The 21,819-nt window shown below is 41.5% G+C and overlaps 1 protein-coding gene across 1 annotated transcript; it reads right to left on the bottom strand.

The window, feature by feature from the left end:
* Positions 1-4,855: 4,855 nt before the first annotated feature.
* LOC114472184 (membrane progestin receptor alpha-B-like) lies at positions 4,856-19,728 on the bottom strand. Its single transcript, XM_028461343.1, has 2 exons — positions 19,604-19,728; positions 4,856-7,241 (listed from the first exon to the last, which is right to left on the bottom strand). Exon 2 carries the CDS (start codon positions 7,225-7,227, stop codon positions 6,175-6,177), a length of 1,053 nt encoding a protein of 350 aa, XP_028317144.1. The 5' UTR covers positions 7,228-7,241; positions 19,604-19,728; the 3' UTR covers positions 4,856-6,174.
* Positions 19,729-21,819: the final 2,091 nt, after the last annotated feature.

Below are 21,819 nucleotides of genomic sequence, written 5' to 3'. Positions count from 1 at the left end.
TTAAATGTTACGTTTAAATATAAATGTTAAATGTAAATACTAAATGTTAAACGTGACATTTAAATATAAATATTAGATGTTATGTTTAAATATGAATGTTAAATGTAAATGCTAAATGTTAAAGATAAATATTAAATGTTACGTTTAAAAATAAATGTTAAATGTAAATGCTAAATGTTAAATGTAAATGTTAAATGTTAAATGTTAAATGTAAATATTAAATGTAAATGTTAAATATAAATGTTAAATGTAAATGTTAAATGTAAATGGTAAATGTAAATGTTAAATGTAAATGTTAAAGGTTACGTTTGAATATAAATGTTAAATGTACATGGTAAATGTTAAATCTAAATGTCATGGGAGAAACTAAATACTTAGCTAATATGCAAATTAACCTAAAGTACCAAAATAAAGGTTGATTTAGATTTAACATTTAGCATGTAGATTTAACATGTATATTTATATGTAATATATAGATTTAATATTTAACATTTAGATTTAGATTTAACATTGACATTATATTTTTACGGGAAAAGTGAATATCAAATTTCACAGCTATTGCTGTAAATCTGGTCAAAGTAAAAAAAATGAATAAAAAAATCACACGTTTTTGAAACATGGTTTGTAGCTACATGCGGCAAAAAGTTGCTGTTTATTTTAGCATGTGCAACTTTACAATCGGTGCCACATACACTGTCTCACACATTTGGTCAAGTTAGAGCAGGGATGTCCAACTTGTTTTAGTTCTTGGACCTTGTGTGTTCCTGTGATCTCAAGCAGGCCTGACTAGACCAAATAACCACAACTCAAAATTACCTCTTTGTTATTGAGCCAATAAATCAATTTATAGATGAAAATGTTCACATTTGTGAAACTACAATAATAAAAAATAAAAAAAACATGTTGCATTGTAATAATAATATTACTTTCTCGCTCTCATAGAAAAGAGGAAGTTGGATGTGTCTCATCATGTCCCATTTTTGACATAATTATGGATGCTGCATGTGTGCTTTCATGCTAGCATTATATTTGAGGAGGCAAAATAGTGATGGTCTGCAGCTTTTTTATTTAATAAGAGCCCCACATGTTGGAAGGACAACATTTAAAAACAGTCCTCAATACAACACTCAAAAAAAGACAGAGAAATGTCCTGGAGGGTCCGTGTTCCGCCAACTCTGTTGATTATCAGGCCTTTTGCAGAGCTGGGTCATGTTTATGGATGGATCCATAACAGTAAACCTCTCCTTAACACCCTCTGTGCCACATGTGTCAATATTTTCTATATTTTCAGGTGTGTTCCTTCACCAGCACACCTGAATGAACAGAACATATATTCTCATTAAAACTTCTGTGAGGCTAATCGAGACATATTGGAGCGAGAAAAAGAAAATTCACATATTTGACAACTGTTTTTTTTAAGTTGTCTATAGACCAAAGTATAGTTTCAGCTAATGATACACACTATAGTCAGCCTCAGGTTACAAATGAACATCATAAATGTAAAGGATGTCACTCCTGGAGTACAGTATGTCTGTACAGAATGTAAATAACAGCTGAGAACCTGCAGGAAAGAACATGGTTTGGTATGTTTTTATGAAACGACTTTTGAGGAACCCTTAAAGACACAGCTGCAGACTGGTTTGCTTTTAAACATATACATTTATTAGATAAAAAAAATATCTTATTAAAGTTTCAAGCCACATGGTTTCAATTACTTTGGTTGAAAGATTATTTAAAAAAAAAAAAAACTAGAAAGTAGCACTATATAACGTGTTTTTGTTTTTTTGTATTCGTATTACAGGTGACATTGATTGACACTTCTACAAATGAGGATTCTTTAATAAAATTCTAAAACTTGTGTCTATCTGCTGCTGATGATTTGACATAGACTGATGTAACAACTAAACACACTAGTGTCAGACGTGGGTGGCTGACACACACACACTTATAGGAGGGGGTGATTGGTGGGAGCTTGCTCCAACATGTCAGAGCACAGATTTTACATAGTTAAAATATTTGTTTTTCTGAGGCCTGTCTCGCCAGATACAGAGGATTTCTGCGAAAAAAAAAAAAAAAAAAAAAAAAAACATTTAAAATGCCAAAAAACAAACACTAAAAACAACCTTTTCAATTAATTGTATTACTGTCATTGAATCTAATTATTGTAAATATACTGTATATAGAACCATTTACCTTTATTATATTTTGACTGGATATGTCTACGTAGTCTGAAAACCATGTCTTTAAATCACGGCTACTGTAAGTCTTATCCAGAATCACAAAATATGGATTTTTTATTTTAAATAAATAAAAGTTAGATTGAAGTAGGAAGTATGTTTTGCTATAGAAAAAGTGGGAGGTTAAGTAGCTTTTTCATGGATGGCCAAATGAGGTTCTGTTTGAAGGTGGGACATCAGGGACATTTAGGTTTGTTGTGAAATGTGTAGAGTGAAAACTATTGTGTTTTCATATATTTTGGCTTTTAGCAAGGACACTGTAGGGAGTTGAACCCCATTCCACTAATATGAAAGCACTACTACTACCGGTGCCTTTTGCTTTTTTAGTCTAAGCAAAAACAGTAATGCAACAGCATATTTGATAGTGTTTTGAAGGCTAAATCTGGTTAGATTTCTGTTTTTCGAGGACAATTAAAGGTTATGTATGGTCTAATATTGTAATATGTATGAATTTGTTATCCAACATGGTTATGCTGTTGCATTGGCGTTAAAAATAAACCTTTAGTATGTTTAAACAAACATGTTAAGTTTTGAATAATTCATTTTAAGACAGAAATTGGTAAGGTAGATAGAGAATGACGGCTGTTGTAGTACAGTGATGATTTTATTAGAAGGAGAAATAGTTCAGTAATGGTGAGGGTTAGATTAGTGAGTGACTTTTAAATCATAAAGGGTAAATGATTAAATTAGGGGTTGTCAAACGATTATTTAATATAATTGACTCGTGATTAATTGCTAATTAATTGCATATTTTGTATCTGTTCTGATTGTACATTAAAAGGATATTTTTCAACTTTATAATACTCTTATGAACATAGGAGTGGACCAATATGCTTACAGTATGCAAAACTATTTATTATTGCAACCTTTTAAACTCAGCCCAACGGGAATCATCAAATAGGCAAATAGCACACAATATGATTGTACTGTATATATGTGGGTTGTCCACATTACTTTTGTTTCTTAGCACTGTGCCAGTTGCTCAAACACACAAGCATGTTTACATTTTCAGACGACAGGGCAGCTCTCTTCTTCTGAACAACATGCCCAGACAGTGAAAATAACCTCTCACATGGTACAGATGTAGCAGGTGTTGCCAAGTATTTGCTTGCAAGACACAACATTTTGCTGTGAGCCCTTTAAAGTTTGGCCCACCACTGTTGGGACAGTCTTCCATGTCGAGAGTGGGCTCTACATTACAGCGCCCGATTTCTCCAGTCTCCTCTCGAAACAATCCAACGTGGTCTGCCTTTGGCGCGGAGGAGGTGGGGCCGCAGCATCGGCTGTATGCTTAGCAAGCAGGTGATATTTTAGACTTGATGTACTTCTATGATATGCCAACTCACACCGACAATTTACGCATATGACTTTTGTTTTGTCGCGTGAACCATCTGGCAGGAGTTTGAAGCTGGACTTTCCATCCAAAAGCCCTTTTTTTGTGTCCATAGCTCCGTGCTGCTCTACCTTTATCCGCAAACGCGTTGCACCTGAATTGCCAACTACGCACGGGGCCGCCCAGATGTTCTTCTTCTTTGAGGCCAACCACCCTTTATTGGTGGTCGGCCTTCACCATTTGGGGCATTACCACCTTCTACTGACAAGAAGTGTGGGGAACAGCTCCAAGCTCAATCAATCTCCTGCAAGTTGGCCAACGAGGCGTACGTTAATTGCGCATTAAAAATAATAGTGGCGTTAATAGGAATTTGCAGTAAAGTGTTAACTCATCAATTTTGACAGCCCTAGTTTAAATATATTTAATATTCACGCATGTAGCAAAATGGGAGTAATTCAATCATCATGCAAGGACACGCACCTCTTTGTGTTGAGTAGTACCCAAATCTAGTGTTGTGTCATTCGCAAATGAAGCGGCTCTTTGAAGTGAACGGCGGGAGCCGACTCCTGATTTGGAGCCGCTTTGCTTCTCTCTTTTTTTTCTCTTGAAGCCGCATTTGATTGGTCAATAGGTGTGTGTTTCGTCTCGGTCTGCGCTGAGCAGAGGGGGGAGGGGCTATGGTGTCACATTAGTTTAAAAAAGCCACACGTATGAAAACAACAACCGCACGCATAAAACCCGTAGCGAGCGGGCATGCGCTCGCGGTCCCTCTATGAGGTGAATTCTCACGCGCATTTACGTGGGGCGTGGGAGTGGGCTCTCCAGTGATTGGCTCTGGTGAGCACATGACTGGTGGCTCCGGTGGGCAAATTTATGAAATAATTTATTAACGTTATCATTGCAGTCCAAACAAATCAGACATTGCACACCCTTGAACCAAGCAGCAGCCATGTTGAAACTCTCAGGGCACTCTCATCCTAATCCACAGAGATATTTGAGGAACACACAGACAGACAGACAGACATTCCTTGCTTTTATAGAAAGATAAATAAAAGATGTATTGAAGAATATTTTCTTCATAAAACAGGTTGAGATTCTTCTTTTCAGTCTGATTCCAATCCTCCACGGCTGTACTTTCTAAATCTACATAGCTCCAAACAATGGATTCACTGGGCTTGAGCAGACATGTCCCAAAGAAAAACACATTTACAGAGTGATTACAATCACACCCAAGCCACGGATTGCTTAAATGTAACAAGAAAGTGTCATTATAATTTACCTTCGTCATTTGTTTCTTGTTTGCATAAAACAAATACTCTTCCACTTTTTAACAATGCACATTTTATTTGATTGTTTTTAAAAGAGACACAAATGCATAATCTGCAAGTGCATAATCCAGTGTTTGTAGATAAAAAGTATAAAAGTCACAGCAGTAAAAAAAATTGATCTAAAGGTTACATCCCAAAACATTTACAAAACTACAAGCATTCCTAAGGCACAACAAGGCTTAAGACAAATGATTTAAAATCTCAGATCAGAAGAAATAAAACTTACAAATCTTCAAAGGGTTTAAATCCTATGCATAAAAATATAGAAATAATCTTATTCAAGTCAATCTTCTTCAAATAATATTTTCCCAGCCAAATCATGGTTTCCCAAAAATGTTTCAAAGTCAAAAATTGAATATATACAAATAATTCTTAAGCAAAAACTACACAAAATTATTTCATAATTAATTACCATTAACATGGATAACAATCAACAACACGTCAATTCTTGCATGTTATATCACTTTCAACCACAAGGTGGTGCAGAGGCCAGAAGAATTTTAGAGGCTTAAATTTTTCCATGACAATGCAAGTTTTTTTTTGCTAATTAGTCACATGGTTGATATTCGCTAACTTTAGAACCATATGAAAGTATAAAACAGGGAACAATGTAAATGCCAATAAAGGCACAAAGTGGAACTACAAGACAAGAACTTGTGCATCTAAATGGTGACACTACACTGTGAAACGCTTCCAGAAGCAACACAATTTACCAATGTGCAACATAGTAAACATCAAAACTTAAACATGGAGAAAATAAAAAAATATTAAAATAAATACCAATACGATATGGGATGGGTTCATGTCATACCATACTATCAAACACCCAACAAAACCTTCCCTTCTGGCCAATTTGCTAGAAGATCATGGGTCAAGCTTTAAAGGATCCTGTCCTTCATGAACAGAAATTTCATGTTCTCAACAAAATGTGCATGGCTTTTTAAAAACAGTACATGATTATGTTTTTGGAAGCACCAAAGGAGTGAATATGAGTGAAAGCATAAAGAACTGGTCCCCTTTCCCCAATGGTAATAAGGATAAGTAGGTATAGTAGTTGTTTGTTCTGTTGATTTTGTTCATAGATGGCTTACAAAAATGTATTTAGAAAAAACGGTAATGCTGTGTGTTAGTACCACTGAGGATATTTAATATTTTCCACTAGTTAAATATAAAATATACAGTTTCCTTATTCAAGTGCATAGTTCATTTGTTGCTGAGAATTCATGTCCTTCCCTTTCTATTAAGGCAGCAGCTGAAAACACTAATACTTCAGGAGTTATTGTGCTTTGAGGTCGAGCATTTGTTTAACCTTTTTCAACACAAAGGCAGCAATTAGCATACACACAGCCAGAGTGACAGCGAAAAGGCCAACACAGAAAGCAGCTTCGTCGCTCCCGTGCAGACTCAAGTACAACTCTCTTCGCCCAAGGTAGTCCAAGTACGCAGCATGGATCTGACACATGGTGCAGCAAGACAACAGAACGTGGAAAAGCTGATGACTCTGACCAATGAAGTTACACTTTCCAGGAAAGCAGCGCTCAAACAGGGGGAAAGTAAAGAAGAACGCACAACTGAAGAAAAATGCCACATGGCCAAAGTGGAAGATAATGGCTGGGTCACTGTTGGACCAGTAGAAGAGTCTCTTGGCTACAATGCTGCTGTCCCAAAAGTAGGCGAGTGAATTGGGAATGACCTGGAACACTTTACGCACCCAAGTGGACAGACTGTGGCTGCGGTATTTACCAAAGCAGCATCCCAGGCATGAAACACAGCTGAGAAGCACTGCAACAGGCATGAATAGTCCTTGGAGGTGTTTGTGTAAGCTGTGATCCACAGCATAGTAATAGTGAACCACAGCACTGCCATACTGGTACTGAGCTACACCCACATAGTCCAGAAAGAAGAAGGTGTTGTGACATAGTTCGGACTTGCTGCCCAGTAGGTGAGCAGCTACGCTACAGGCCGTGTAGATCAGAGAGGACAGGATGAGGATCAGCAAAGGCCACGAGTGATGGTCACCAACAAAGTCCACCGTCTCTGTGAGTTCATGCAACTTGGCCAGAATCACCAAGAAAGCTAGCAGGTGACTCCAGACGTTGATGGTTTCGTTATGACGCTGGAACATAGACAGGAAGTAGTAGCGCCAGTTCTGGTGCAGTGGTCTGTAGCCAGCACAGATGTAGCGCTCTCTGAAGTATGAGGGGACGTCCAGGTCTCTGACCGTGGCTGGCATGGAGGGAACCGCATCAGTCAGCATTTGTGGTACCTGCCTGATCTGCTGCAGGCTGATGAAAACTCGCCCCAGTTTCTCCATCACAATGGTCGCCATGGGAGGAGCAGATTCTGCAGGCAGAGTTCAACAAAAGTTAAAAGGTTTAATATTAAGACTTTGAACAGTCATCAGGAAAAGTCAGGGACTACTTTGTTAAAGTTCACTTAAAACAGGCATGTCGAACACCTTTACTTTCATCTACAATCTGTCAGATTATGGACACTGATTTTGAGAGCAAAGGTTAAGTATTGTAGAATGTTAGCTTATATGTAGATTACTTAGGTAGTTGAGTGTTGGTTAGTAAATGCTTAGATACACACACACACACTCGTAAAAAGGAGTCAACGCAAAGTCGCAGAAGATCATTCTTGGAGCAGGACTCAAACAGATACAGATACTTGAATAAAGAATGACTCTGGTAAAAGTAAAAGTATTGAAGTTGCTCCCTTACTTGAGTAAAAGTAAAAACGTACGTGCTACTGAATGTACTTAAGATAGGGTTTTTAAACCAGCAAATTCCATATCTATTTTTTTTTTAAGAACTTGTAGAATACTGGCACATGCTGCACATACTGCAGCTTAGGCGATTTGAGTCTTTTACAGGAACCACATTTTTTGGATTCATTTAGAATTTAAGTTAATCAATCATACGTGAATAAGTACAAAGCATAATGTATCAACTGCCTTATAGGGAGAGGTTACTGTAAGAATAGCGGGTGTGTTTGAAGTTTAAATGAATTATTTTTTACCAACATAACTTTGACAGCATAACTATACATATACTGTATCTATACTAAATCTGTTACAGATATAGTCAACAAAAAAATACTGCACAAGAGTTTATGTATATTTTAAATATTAAATTACCATTAATCCCCATGTTACTGTTCAATGTACAGTTATTCACATGTGTAGTTAACAATTATTAAAATATGATTCATATCAAGCTTTCCCACATTTTACCATTAAAAATAATAATTTAAATCGAGGGGTATACTGACAAAAAATGCTCAGACACCCAAACCAAAAATATTAAAAGCTATATTTTCAATGATTATGAAGACTAGCAAGGTAACCAATAGATAGGAAATACATTAATTATTAGCGATCATGCCCCAATATCCCTCACCCTGCAGTGTGACTCTAATCAGAAAGTATCCTCTCTATGGCGCTTTAACACCTCATTACTTAATGACAGTGAATTTGAAAAAATAATAAGAAAAGAATGGGAGGACTTTCTATTGACAAACGACTCCCCGGAAATATCACCGTCCTTACTCTGGGAAACTGGCAAGGCTGTCATTAGAGGGAAGATTATATCATACTCTTCTTTTAAGAAAAAACAGGAACAGATAGCAGAAAAAACACTTGAAGAAAAAATTAAGAAACTTACGGAAGAATACGCAGCTAACCAATCTGAACTTTTATGGGAAAAACTTCAAAATACAAAACTTAATCTGGATATCATCTTATCTAAAAAAACCGACTTCATTTTGCAACAATTACGATACAAAAACTTTGATTACAATAATAAATCAGGCAAATACTTAGCAAACCAGCTTAAACACAATAAAGAAAATTCCTTTATAGCAACAATTTCTAATAACTCAGGTCAAACTTTAAACTTACCTCAGGACATTAATAAAATTTTTCGTGATTATTATCAAAACTTATACTCATCAAATTTAAACCCTGACACTGAAGATATTAAAACCTTTCTTAATAAACTAAACCTACCACAGCTCACTATAGATCAGAAAACCACCTTAGACTCACCATTAACCTTACAAGAATTACAAAATGCTTTAGACAGCATGTCAACAGGCAAAGCACCAGGTCCAGATGGGTTCCCTGCTGAATTCCTAAAACATTTCTGGTCAATGCTGGCTCCACTATTTTTCAGAGTAGTAACAGAGATCAAAAATAAAGGTTATGTAGGAGGTCACATGAATACAGCGAACATTAAATTGTTACTTAAACCAGACAAGAACCCCATGTTACCCTCAAGCTATCGTCCCATCTCACTTATTAACACAGACTTAAAAATTATTTCCAAAGCACTCACATCCAGGTTAGAGAAAGTAGTACAGTCAATTATACACCAAGACCAGACAGGATTTATTAAAAATAGACACTCCACAGACAATGTGAGAAGACTGTTTAATGTGATCAACATGGCACAGAACTCTAAAAAGAAAAAAATAATCTTATCACTCGATGCAGAAAAAGCATTTGATAGAGTAAACTGGTCATTCCTCCTAACTGTCCTTGGCAAATTTGGCTTCGGAGAATCATTCATACAATGGATCTCCACCCTGTACAATAAACCTAAGGCCTCAGTAACCACAAACCAAATAACATCCCAAAGCTTCACACTGCAGAGGGGAACCAGACAAGGCTGCCCACTCTCACCTTTGCTTTTTGCAATATTCGTTGAACCTCTCGCAGCAGCTGTACGTCAGAACTCTGTTATTAAAGGAATCCACTCATCCATCTCAGAACACAAAATTAATCTTTACGCGGATGACATCTTACTCTATTTGGAAGAACCGCAATCCTCTTTAGAGGAAGTATTTAATCTAATAAACAGCTTCTCTAAATTATCAGACTATTCCATTAACTGGACAAAATCATCAATCCTCCCTTTGACAAAAAACTCATGGAATCCTGCAAACCAAAATCCACAACACCCCTCCACCACAAATACAATTAAATATCTAGGCTTAAATATATCACCAAACTTAAATGAATTAATTAAACTAAATCATGATCCGATGTTGGACAAAGTCACAGAAGATCTGCGGAGATGGAACAATCTCCCCATCTCACTACTTGGCAGGATAGCTTCAGTTAAAATGAAAATCTTACCTAAAATAAACTACCTGTTCTCAATGATACCACTGAAACCACCAAAACAATGGTTTCAAAGATTAGATTCTGCAACTACAAAATTCTATACTAGAAATAAAAAACCTAAAATAAGCCTTTCAACCCTTCAAAAAAACAAAGACGAGGGTGGTTTAGAAGCCCCTAATTTCATGCATTATTACTTAGCAAACCAAATATTATATTTAACAGAGTGGCTAAAACCAAAAGAATACTACAACACCTGGCTAGAAATAGAACAGTTAGACTGCAAACACATTAAACTCTCTGATCTCCCTTTTATCACTGCGACCCTCAAACATCACAACTGCTTTAAAAACCCACTAATTGCCTCCACACTGACTGCATGGTGGAAAGCCCTGGACATCACAAATGTCCAATTAAAAATTAGTATACTGTCTCCAATCTGGCACAACCCTGACTTTAAAAATAAAAAAACACCACTCTATCTGAAAACATGGGAAGAGAGTGGAATCACTCATCTCCAAGACCTTTTTGAAAATGACAAGATCAGGCCATATAACAATCTAACCCAAGCATTCGATATAAATAAAAGTAACTTTCTACAGTACTTACAAGTAACAGAGACAATAAAGAAAAATACTCCACTAGACTTAACTACTTTACAACCTCCAGAACTGGCTATATATATGAAAAAAATCTCAACAAAATCAAAAAAACTCTCAAAAATATACAGAGCGCTCTCGAACACTAACTGTAATTACTTACCAATCGCGAAGTGGGAGGCCGAACTCTCAATCACCCCGAGCACTGATTTCTGGACAGAAATTTGTTGTAATACTTTTAAGATGACAAAAAACACAAACCTTCAGCTAATTCAATACAAGGTCCTCCACAGATCCCACACTACCCAACAGAAAATGCATAAAATGGGCTTCTTAGCAACAGACATCTGCTCTCAGTGCACCCAGAATACAGCGGATTCCTATCTACATGCCTTATGGCTTTGCTCCCCAGTTCAACACTTTTGGATTCTAATCACTGAAAAACTGTCCTCCATTTTGGACTGCAGGATTCCTTTATCTCCAAATCTTTGTTTGATTGGAGACCTGACAATGCTTCAACTTCCAGCAAACCAATCACAATCAATCCTTGCGGCACTAGCCATAGCAAAAAAAAACAATATTACTAAATTGGAAAGACAAAAAATCCTTAAACATAAACCAATGGCAAAATCTCCTCACAGAATTTATTTCCATGGAAAAGATGTCTGCTCTCAGAAAACAAAAAAAAATAACGTGCTTTGAGGAGCGTTGGACTCCTTTTTTAATTGCATTAAATCTAAATTTTTAAAACCCTGATGATCTAGCCTGCAAGCGACTGCCAGCACCACTCTTTACTAACGCACTAGCCCAACTGTAAGCTTGGGCCACCTTGGGCCTCTGGGGTGGTCTTGGCCGGGGTGGCTGGGGTGGGTTGCCGGGGTCTCTTGTTGCCTCGACACGGGTGTGCATTCCTTCTGGGTGTTCACGAGGTCCCGGGGCTGTTTGATTTGGCGCTGTTGCCCCTCGCGTGCACATCTGGTTGGTCTCTGGGGCTGGGGCCCTGCGTGCTCCCCTGCCGCTCCTTCCCCTTGCTCCCTGTCCCCCTGTCTCGTCCTCCCCCCCCCCTCCTCCTTTGCTCTTGCGCCCGCCATCCTGTTGGGTTGGGTTTGGGGGGCTCCCGTTGGCCTGGGGCGCTGGTGGGGGGGCTGTGGCTCCCGCCTGGGGGACGGGCGGTGCCGTGCCGGGTGGGTTGGCTGGGGGGTGGTCTCGTTGGGGGGCCTGGGGTGGTGGGGTCCTTGGCTCCGGTCCGGGGGGATCCGGGGTGGGGGTGGCTTTGGGGGTGGCTGCTGCCCGGGGTCGGCGATTGCCTCCTGGGTCGCTGGGTGGCGGGGTGTGGCTGTGGGTTGCTCCGTCGGCCCTTGCGGGTCCTAGGCTTGGCTCCCTGGGGCGCGCCTTTGCCAGGGATGTCGCTTGCGCGGCGAGCCAGGCGGGGCCCCCTCCGGGGCTTTTTGTTTGACCGCAATGGCCGGGGTGTGGCCGTTACGGCTAGAGGGGTGGGGTGGGGGGTGCTATGGGGTCTCCCCGGGGGTCGTATTGGGTGGGTGTGCGGGGGCGCGGCGCGTGGTTCTTGGCCTGGTGGATCCTTGTCGGGATTGGCTGGTCTGCTGGCTGGGTGCACCGGGCGCCGTGGGCGCGATTCCGGGGCGGGGGTGCCCCGGGGGCGGATCCTTGGTCTACGTTTCCGGGGGAGTGCTCTCCTGCCATCTGCCCGGGGACCGGCCGCGGCTCGTGGCGGCGCTGCGCAGCCTTGGGCGGGGCGGGGCTGGTGGCCTCGGGCCCGCTGTCGTCCGGGGTGGGCTGGCGTCGGGGGGGTGTCTCGTGCCGGTGCGTGGGTCGTCGGGGATCGCCTCCGTGGGGGGGGGGGGGCCCCATTGGCGCCGTTGGTGTGGGGGGGCGGTTCCGGGCTGGGGGTGCTTCGGTACTCCGGCTTGCCGGTCCGTGGCTGGCGGGATGGCCCTGCTTGGCGGTGGATGGCGTCCTCTCTAGTCGGGGGGGCCGGGGCCGCCTCCCGGTGGAGAGTGTTGTATCGTGGCGCCGGGTGGGCCTGTGCTGGCCCTGGTGCGGGCGCGGGCCTCCCCCCTGCTCGGCCGCTCCCCTTGGCGGCGGGGTGGCGTTGCTCCGGGCCGGCGTGCGGCGGGGGTCGCCCCCTGGGGCGCCGGGGGATGGGGTTGGTGCCTGGCTGTGCCCGGGGGTGGGGGTTGTCGCCGTGCTCCGCGGGGCCGGCGCGGTCTGGGGGGTGCCGTGGGGGGGGGTCTCTGGCTGTGCTGCTCCGGGGCCCACAGTGCCACTTGCCCGTCTGCGCCATCTACCCTCTCGCGTGGCCCGCCATGCGGACGGGCCCGGCTCACACCGGACAGGCCTCCTACATGTTCACTTCACCACACTCCCAGCTGGTCTGGCTCACTCACAAAATGCACCACACACCCATACCCAACCCTTGGGGGGCTGGATGGTGGGGCTGGGGGTGGAGGGGGCCGCCACCTGTGTTACTATGTAGTGGCGTGGGGGCGGCACTCCCACCCTAGTTGCCCTACTAATCCCTCCAATTTTAATCACATCTCAACATGCCACCCCCCGGAGGGTGTATTATCACTTACACCCTCCGGCCTATTACACCACATACACATAAATCCACAGAGGCTGGATGGGGAGCACCGCTCCCCTCCATCCCCCTTCTTTTAATCACACCCCATACATTCACCAAACACACACATTCACACAGGGGATCGGGAAGTGCCTCTCCATTGGGGAATGGAGAGGCACCATAACAGGGTGGTGGGTTGGTACACACATTTGGGCCTCTCCGGTGGGGGCCTGGCCCCTCTGTTGGTGGCTGGGCCACTGCATAGAGTAAAAATACATCACGATGGTGCGGTCGGGCGTGGCGGTGGGTCTCGGAGGGGCTTTGCCGGGGTCTCTCCTTGCGGGGTCTTTCCGGGCGGTGTCGGCCTGGTGGGGCGCGGGGGTGCCTCTCCCCCTTGGGTGTGGCTTGGTGCTTGTTTCGTCTCCTGGTGGCCTTGGGGGCGGGCCCCGCGGTGTGCGGGCCCGGGGCGGCCTGCCTCGCCGGTTTGGGGGGTGGGTGTGCTGGGGGGGTGCTGGTGTCCTCACCGGGGTTGGGGCGGGGTTGTTTGGCGCCTCGGGATGATGCTGTTTACTGGGGGGGCGGCGCTAGCTGTTCCGGTGGTTGAGGTTGCTTTCGGCCGCCTGGTGGGTACGTCCTGCCATCTGCGGACTGGTGGGTGGGTCCGGGGCATCTTTGGCTGGGGGCTGCTGTCCCTTACTTGATGTGTGCCGTTGGGGTGCCTCCGTCCCCGCGGTGGGGGTCGCCGGTTGCTCGCGGGCCGGCGGGGGGCGCTGCCCCGTGGCTTGCGCCGTCCGGGGGACGGCGGGCCCTGGGCTGCTGGCCTTGTGCCGTCTGGGGCTGTGCGGTTCTGCTGGGCTGTGGCCGGGTCCTGGGCCGGGGTGGGGGGCGCGTCCCGGGGGGCTTGGCCCGGGGGCTTGCCCTTGGGGGGTCCTGTTCCCGGGGGGTGCTCCTGGGGCCCGGGGTGCTTGGCCTGCTGGCCGGGCCGGTCGTGGCGGGGGTCTTTCGGGGCGGGTGGCGCGTGCCGCGCCCTTGCGTACCTACTGGTACGGCCCCTGCTTGGGCAGTGCCCCGTGAGGCAGGGTGTCGGGGCCCGAACAGGGGGCCACATCCCGGCGGGGCGGTCTGGCTTGGCCCTTGGGGGGGGCCCTGGCTTTAAAAAAAACTGAAGCTCGTGGCGCGGGCGGCATCAGCAGGGGGTGATCTGGGGCGCCATGGGGGGCTAGGTTGGGGTGCCTGGGGGCCGGCGGGGGGACTCCCAGCGGCCCCCTGGTGCCTTATGCGGCTTGGGGTGTGGTCGTCCTCCCTGGGCGGGCTGCTCCTGGTGCTGCATCCATTCCGGGTCCTTCTGGCCTGGGGTCGGGCCCCTGCTGGCTCTGGGCTCGCCGGCGGGTGCCCGCCGGCTGCCCGTTCGGCGCGGCTCTGGTCGTCTGCTGGGCGTGGGCTTCGGTTCCTCCGCTGGGGCCTCGGGCAGGGAGTTCTCTGGGCCCTCCCCTCGGGGGGTTGGGCGCGGGGGTGTGTGTGGGGGGGGGGGGGGTCGGTGGGGTGGGGGGTCTGGGGGTTGGGGGTGGGATCGGTGGCGTGGTGCGCTGGGTCCTTGGCTCCTTGGGGCTTTCTCGGGTGTGTATGGGGGGGGCGATGGCTGCCTCTCGGCTTGGGACCTTGGGGGCGTGCGGGGGGCTGCTTGGCCGTGGGGTGGTCGCCGGGGGCCCTTAGGCTGCCCGCTCTCGCTGCTGGCCTGACTGCTTCTTCGGGCCCGGGGGCGGCTCGTGGGTTTTGCAGTGGCGGTTCTTGGAAATACATTTGTCATGTATGCACTGGCCTTGGGCTGTGGGATAACACTCATACTGGGCTCAACCTTAGACACCTTGTTCCCAAATACCTGTTTTATGGAATTTCCACTCACCTCTTCCTCTGTTCACAGCCACCACTATTATTCCTAAACCGCACACTGGTCACCAAACTGCACAATATACACAACCACAATTTCACATCGCATCACTTGGAACCTAACAACTATTCCCCACTCATTCCATATCCTATCTTGTATCCCTCTTCCCTGTTAACTTCCCCACCCCCCTCCAACCCCTCACCTTGGTGTAAACACTGCCCTCTCTTTTTTTTACATCCTCCCTTTAATAAAGTATTTCTTACCCTTCCCTAGGGAGGGCTGGTGATGGTCACAATTATGCAATGAAATAAATAAATTTATTTAATTGCAATAATAAAATATGCATTGCTGTTAAAAGATTGCACTTCTTGTAGTGTTAACCTTCGACAGCATGTGCAGACAAGGTAAAAGAGAAAAGAGAAAGAGAAAAAAAAAAAAAAAAAAAAAAAAAAAAAAAAAAAAAAAAAAAAAAGATAGGAAATACATTAGATGATAGATATTAGTTTTTAGTGTGTTTTACAGCTGATTTAGGAACCGTTAACATACAAGATGCTAACAGAAAGCTAACACAAGAGGAAGGTTAACTTTTATTAGGTTATTTATTTCAGGCTCAGTCATTTTGATTATTTTTAATTAAACTTTAGTAATTAACTGTATGAGGATAAAAAAAATAATTGTAATTGGTAAAAATGCTGGTCACTGAAATCGTAATTGAATTGTAATTAAACATGGATAATTGAAAACGTAATTGTAACTGAAAAATGTAATTGAACCCAACCCTGCCCAATGGCTTGTCCCAAAAAATTGTTTTGATTGGATATATTTCTGATTAAGTTATTGTTTTGTTTTTATTAGTTAACAAAAACATTGAAATATTCTGATACAGTTTTCCTTCTCACATTTTTTTTTTGTAACTAAACCCCTGGTTATTGCCAACCTGCCACTAAGGGAGAATTCAAAGAATGTCTTGATTATGGGCGGGGCTCCTGGAGTAGTTAAGACACGCCCAGTCTATAATTTAATAATATATATGCTATGCTAACTTGTGACTCACTACTCCATTCTTTCAACTCAACCACAGATTGCAAAATCCACAGGTGCTAAATTCCACAGGAGGGGCGGGGCTAACAATCACATTCTCTGCCAAAACCAATATTTGATTGTAATAGCTGGGTTTCCACCCCTAGAGGGCAGTCACTCACATTTTTACAACAAAATAAGAGGAAATTGAAGTTGGACTAGAATCAATCAACAATATTTCATACCCAAATACTTTTGTTTTCAACAGAAAAAAGTGGTTTTGGAGTTTAGTTACTCTTTAATTATTCATAGTCTTGTTATTGTCACATAAAAAAAATTTGATAAGAATTTCTGGCAACCCTAAAGAAATTTTTTGTTTTCTAGAATTAGTTTTTGATCATTTTTTTAGCTCAAATATATATATATATATATTTATATATATATATATTTATATATATATATTTTTTTTTTTTTTTCTATTTTTTTTTCTGCATTTTAGTTGAACTAAATTTATATTTCACAAAGTGACAGTATAGAAATACAGTTGTTTAAGATTGTGTGTCGTTTTACATTTAAAAAAAAAAGGAATAATAATCAAAAATCTATTGAAATTTTTCAGAAATTTAAGGCGATCACTTCTGGTCTTCTCACACCTGTGGTGGGATGGAGATACTTTATTTGTTAATTTTCTCTCTCTGTCTCTCTAGTACCCCCTGTAGTGCCATCATGTACACCTAGAGGTACACGTCCCACCATTTGAGAAACACTGCACGAGAGCATAGTGTGTATTACATTTCTGGGGTTGACATGCACGTGTAATATAAAACCCTAATAAGTTACGAGACGTGAAATTCAAGCATTACAAGTACTCACGTTACTGTAATTGAGTCACTTTTAAGGGTACTTTTACTTTTTTGAGTATATTTCTAAATCAGTCATTTTACTTGTACTCAATTATGTTTTAAAAGAAAAAAGTAATTAGTTACATTTCTACACCTCATTATTATTTTTGTTTTGTTTTAAAATGATCAACAAACTTTGTGAAACTACAAAAAAGGAAATGAAAGAACCCTCAGGGCTGCAGAGAACGTTCATATTTCTAAGAATAGGCTCAAGACCCACCTTTTAAATTAGCTTTTAACTGATTATTCATTCATTTTAGGATTGTTATCTTTCATGTTTTGTTATCTTTTGTTGTTTTTATAGTTTTAGGATTGTTATCTTTTATGTTTTTTTTATAGTTTTAGGATTGTTATCTTTTATGTTGGTCATATTATTTTTGGATCACATATGAGGAAACTTGAGTGTCCACCAGCACAAAAAATGTGAAATAAAAGCCTCCAGTCGTTTGTTTGTGGTCTGTGTACAGTACAACACAGAGAAAATTGCTCTGTTTCAAATTTTCAGAATTTGACGTCACAAAACCTTAGGGAGAGCCAATACCCTCCCCTCCACTGGTATCTCCACCCATGGACTCCACCCCCAACCTGATGAAAACTTTTGAGAAAGTCTGCCATTGTTTTTCTCGCTAGCGAATGAGTGATGGCTACCGTTAAAACTAAATACAGAACTTTCCTGCTGCCGGTGCCACGCCTCCACAGTAAACTTACACTGTAGTGAAAGCACTATTTGTTCATGTGCTCCACTCTTGTGGTTCGGTGCATTGACAAACCTGTTATATCGCCTCTTATCGCTGATCTGACATGTTTGTGACACAATGCATTAGAGAGAACAAATGATAATCACATTCAATGCACTATTCCTGTATTTAGAAGAGAAGAGGAGGAGGAGAAAGTGACCTAGCAGTTAACACACTGGTGAGAGTTTGAATGACTGCTGCTGCTGCTGCTGCTGAATAAATACGGACCCTGAAGCGCTGAGACGGACTCACAATAACAATAGCTGCTTAAATAACCACGTGTGTTACCGTAATGTGCAGTTCTTTGGCTGAAAACAATAACGGTGTGTGAATAGCAAAAATAAAATAGCTTTGGTGAGCACTGAGTGATCACCCTGTAAAAGAGTGAGACATGAAGTAAGTGAGCGTCTACTGACACGCCCACTTATGAATATGCATAAGTAGGCCCCAAAACAGCCTGATTTGAGAACTGCTCAGAAAGTGACTTTTCAACGTGACTTTTCAGAGGCTAAAACTCTGGAAAACAGGCGAGATTGAGGAAATAAACCTCAAATACTATGTTTTTTGGGTTCCTAGAACTAATGGTGATGGGTGAAAAATAGCATAATATGTCCCCTTTAAGGATTGTTATCTTTTATGTTGTATGTTGACTCAGTGTGTGCACTGTGATGTCAGAGGGCTATAGAGAAGTGTGGGTGAATGGAGATTGTTGAAAGAGTGGCTTGGCTTTATTTGCGCCTCGGCGTCGTTTCGGGATTCACTAGTGCTGCGCTTGGACGAGAGTCGTTTTCAGCGCTACTTCTGTCTTTCCCGTGCCCAGTTTAATGACCTGCTGACCCACTTCGGAGCTCGCATCCCCTACCAGGACACCAACTACAGGCGCTCTATTCCAGCAGAAGTCCATCTGTCTACAGTTCGTGTTTTTTTTCTTCTCATTACTCTGAATTTGTGAAGATTGGGGAAGACCTGATTGGTCGACGCGCCGCAATATGCCCCAAAAGTTCAACAATCCCAACTCCAGCGTTGGCCGCATTGAAGGCGCCGGACGCACGTCAAAAGCGTCCGCCGCGCAAAAGGCTTCAAAATGTGCCGCACAGGAGGCGCAGGATGCACAGCGGGACCTCCGACGCGCCCTAGAAGCGCGACCACCATATATTGTGAATGTAGACCTGCACATTCAGCAATTTGCATTATCTGTGGATTTATATTACAAGTGTGCCTCAAAATAATATTTGTGAAACAGATCGCATGCAGTTATGAATCTGAAATACAACTGTGAAACAAATATATATTTGTGAACCAGAGTGTGTGCATTTGTGAAAAACCCTGCAAGAGTTCATTCATTATGATACTGTTCTGATTCCATAATTTTCTATCCAAGTATCGATACTTTTACTTGAATACTGAAGACTAGAACGTTTGCTACCTCTGCTAATAAATGCTACATCTGTCATATGTATTTATTCATCTTTGTGAGTTTGAATGAAAGTAAATCAGATTTCAGATGAAGCTCATTGGTGATTAGAGCTGCTGAGGGTCCCTCACATGGTCCATGAGGAGCCCGCGGGCACTGTGTTGGTGACCAATGCTGTGGAACTTTAAAGGTCTGGTAAAGTCCATGTGTTTTTGCAGGTAATCAGATTACATCACATGTTTAATCTAGACCTGGTGAAAGAAAAGTGTCCATGGAAGGATCACTAGATGATGTCATTGAGACCTAGTCCTGACCTGTAGGACCAGTTCAACCACAGCCTGAGCTTTAATGAGACCCAAACCCACAGCAGCAGAAGTTCTACCTCAGAGTCTCCATGTCCTCCATTCACTGTCACACCTGAACACAACTAACTCACCTCTGATGGAGGACGAGACTGGCTTCCTTTAGGTCCGCTCACTCCAGCTCTTCCTCTTCCTCCGCTCGTGTCCACTTCACTGTTAACGTGCAACAGGTCGAGATTCAAGCTAACCGATGAGCCACGAGCACAGGGCGAGGAGGCACACGATTGCTTTTCAAAATAAAAGCATCAACCATGACCCGTAATACAGAAGCTTATTGTGTTCACTGAAGAAAAAAAAAGTTTAGGTCTTTAAGAATTGATGAGATAAAATTAAGTTAATGGAGAAAAAAAATACCGTTTTTTCAGGAAATGTTTTTCTGCTTCTCTGAATTGTTGAGATAAAAAGAAGTTAAAAATAAATAAATAAATAAAACGTAATTGCCCTGTTTTTCTGTTTTTATAAGAATTTTTTTTTTGGTTTTTCTGAATTGATGAGATAAAAATAAGAAAAAAAATCCCAATATTTGGCCTGTTTTTCTGTTTTCATCGGAAATATTTTTTGGTTTTTCTGAATTAATGAGATAAGTTTTTATAGGAAATATTTTTTTTTTTTTTTTTTTGTTTTTTTAAATTGATGAGATAAAAATAAGTATATGGAAAAAAATGCCCTGTTTTTTTAGGAAATGCTTTTCTGTTTTTCTGAAATGTTGAGATAAAAATAAGTCCAATAACAATAATAATAATAATAATAATAATAATAATAATAATAATAATAATAATAATAATTGCCTTGTTTTTTTTTTTGGGGTTTTCTGAATTTCTGAAAAAAAAAACAAGGAAAACCAAAAAAATTCAACAAAAACCATGGGTTTACACATTAGATGGCGCATTTGTACATTGGAATGCATTTTTTTAAAAAGCATATATATATATATTTTTTATACTATAAAAATATAATAAAACCCTTTTAAAAATTTCTATTTATTTTTATATATTTAAAATTTACATCAGAATTTATTTTTTTTTCTTCACATTGATAAAGCTCATCGGATATATGTTTTTTCACATTTAAAAAAAAACTAAAATAATAATCAGCAAACGAGAAAAGCAAGTAAGTCACTTCAATAGCGCGTAGCAGTACTTTTATTCTCTAGCAACCTTCCGGCAACAGGATTCATGTCTATGGCAAAAACAACTAACTTCCTGTCAAATCAATTAACGTCCGGTTGCACATCAGTGTTTTTTTTTTTTTTTTTTTTTAATGTGAAAAAACATATATCCGATGAGCTTCATCAATGTGAAAAAAAAATCTGATGTAAATTTAAATATATATATATACATACAAAAAGTATGCTTTAAAAAATGCATTTCAATGTACAAATGCCCCTTTTTAATGTGTAAACCCATGGTTTTTGATGTGTTTTTTTAGTTTTCATTTTCACTGTGTTTTTTCCTAAATGGCCTCCCATATGGCCAAATTCGTTTTTTGTTTTTTTGTTTTGTTTTTTTCATCAATTTAGAAAAAAACTAAAGTTTTTTTTTTTTTTTCTTCAGTCAATGCAATAAGCTTTAAGGGCTTAAATTTAATCTACTTTCTCTCTTTTTTTTTTTCAAAGACGGAATCGCACTGAATGATGAGGATTAATTCAAAACAACCGAACAAAGCTATAAAAGGTGTATGTTTTTTAAACCTGATCAGAATAATCAGAATCAGAACAAAGATGGAAACAAACACTAATGAATAAAAAGTAGGGGTGGGACGATACACAAAGTCCACAAGATGAGACAATATACAATAGAGAGCTCACAATAGCAATATAGGATGATATTTTTGGAAGAAAAAAAAAAAAAAAACTGCTGCTTGACAAAAAAACATTGCTTTTATTTTACTAACTGTGGATATATTTAAATATACTCTGAGTATAACGTTTTCAACTCAAACGAATATTGAATAAACAATAACACAAGTAAGAGCAATTTTTCCGATTTAAAGTGCAAAAAGTGCCACTGCCGATTTATCTTGAGGTTTTCATTTCGGAATAACTTGTCACATGATATATTGTCCCACTGTTGTTAAAAATTTAAAGAAAAAAAGGAAGTAATAATAAGAATAATCAAGATTAAATACAAATAATCTAGATTAATTATGTATTACAAATATAGACAATACGAGACAATGTCACTTTCAAGATAAAGCTTATTTTATATCACAGGAATACAAAGATAAGCAGGTACAGAAGACGAACAATCTGGAGACTCCAGTTAACTTCAAATGATTAATAATATTGTTA

The sequence above is a fragment of the Gouania willdenowi genome, chromosome 11 (assembly GCF_900634775.1).
Source record: "Gouania willdenowi chromosome 11, fGouWil2.1, whole genome shotgun sequence".
Classification (NCBI taxonomy): Eukaryota; Metazoa; Chordata; class Actinopteri; order Blenniiformes; family Gobiesocidae; genus Gouania; species Gouania willdenowi.
Note: the sequence above shows the minus strand (reverse complement) of the source record. Positions and strands in the feature narration are given on the sequence as shown.

Excerpts from the sequence above, each read along its gene's own strand:
- LOC114472184 (XM_028461343.1), bottom strand. The coding sequence starts at position 7,227 with ATGGCGACCATTGTGATGGAGAAACTGGGGCGAGTTTTCATCAGCCTG.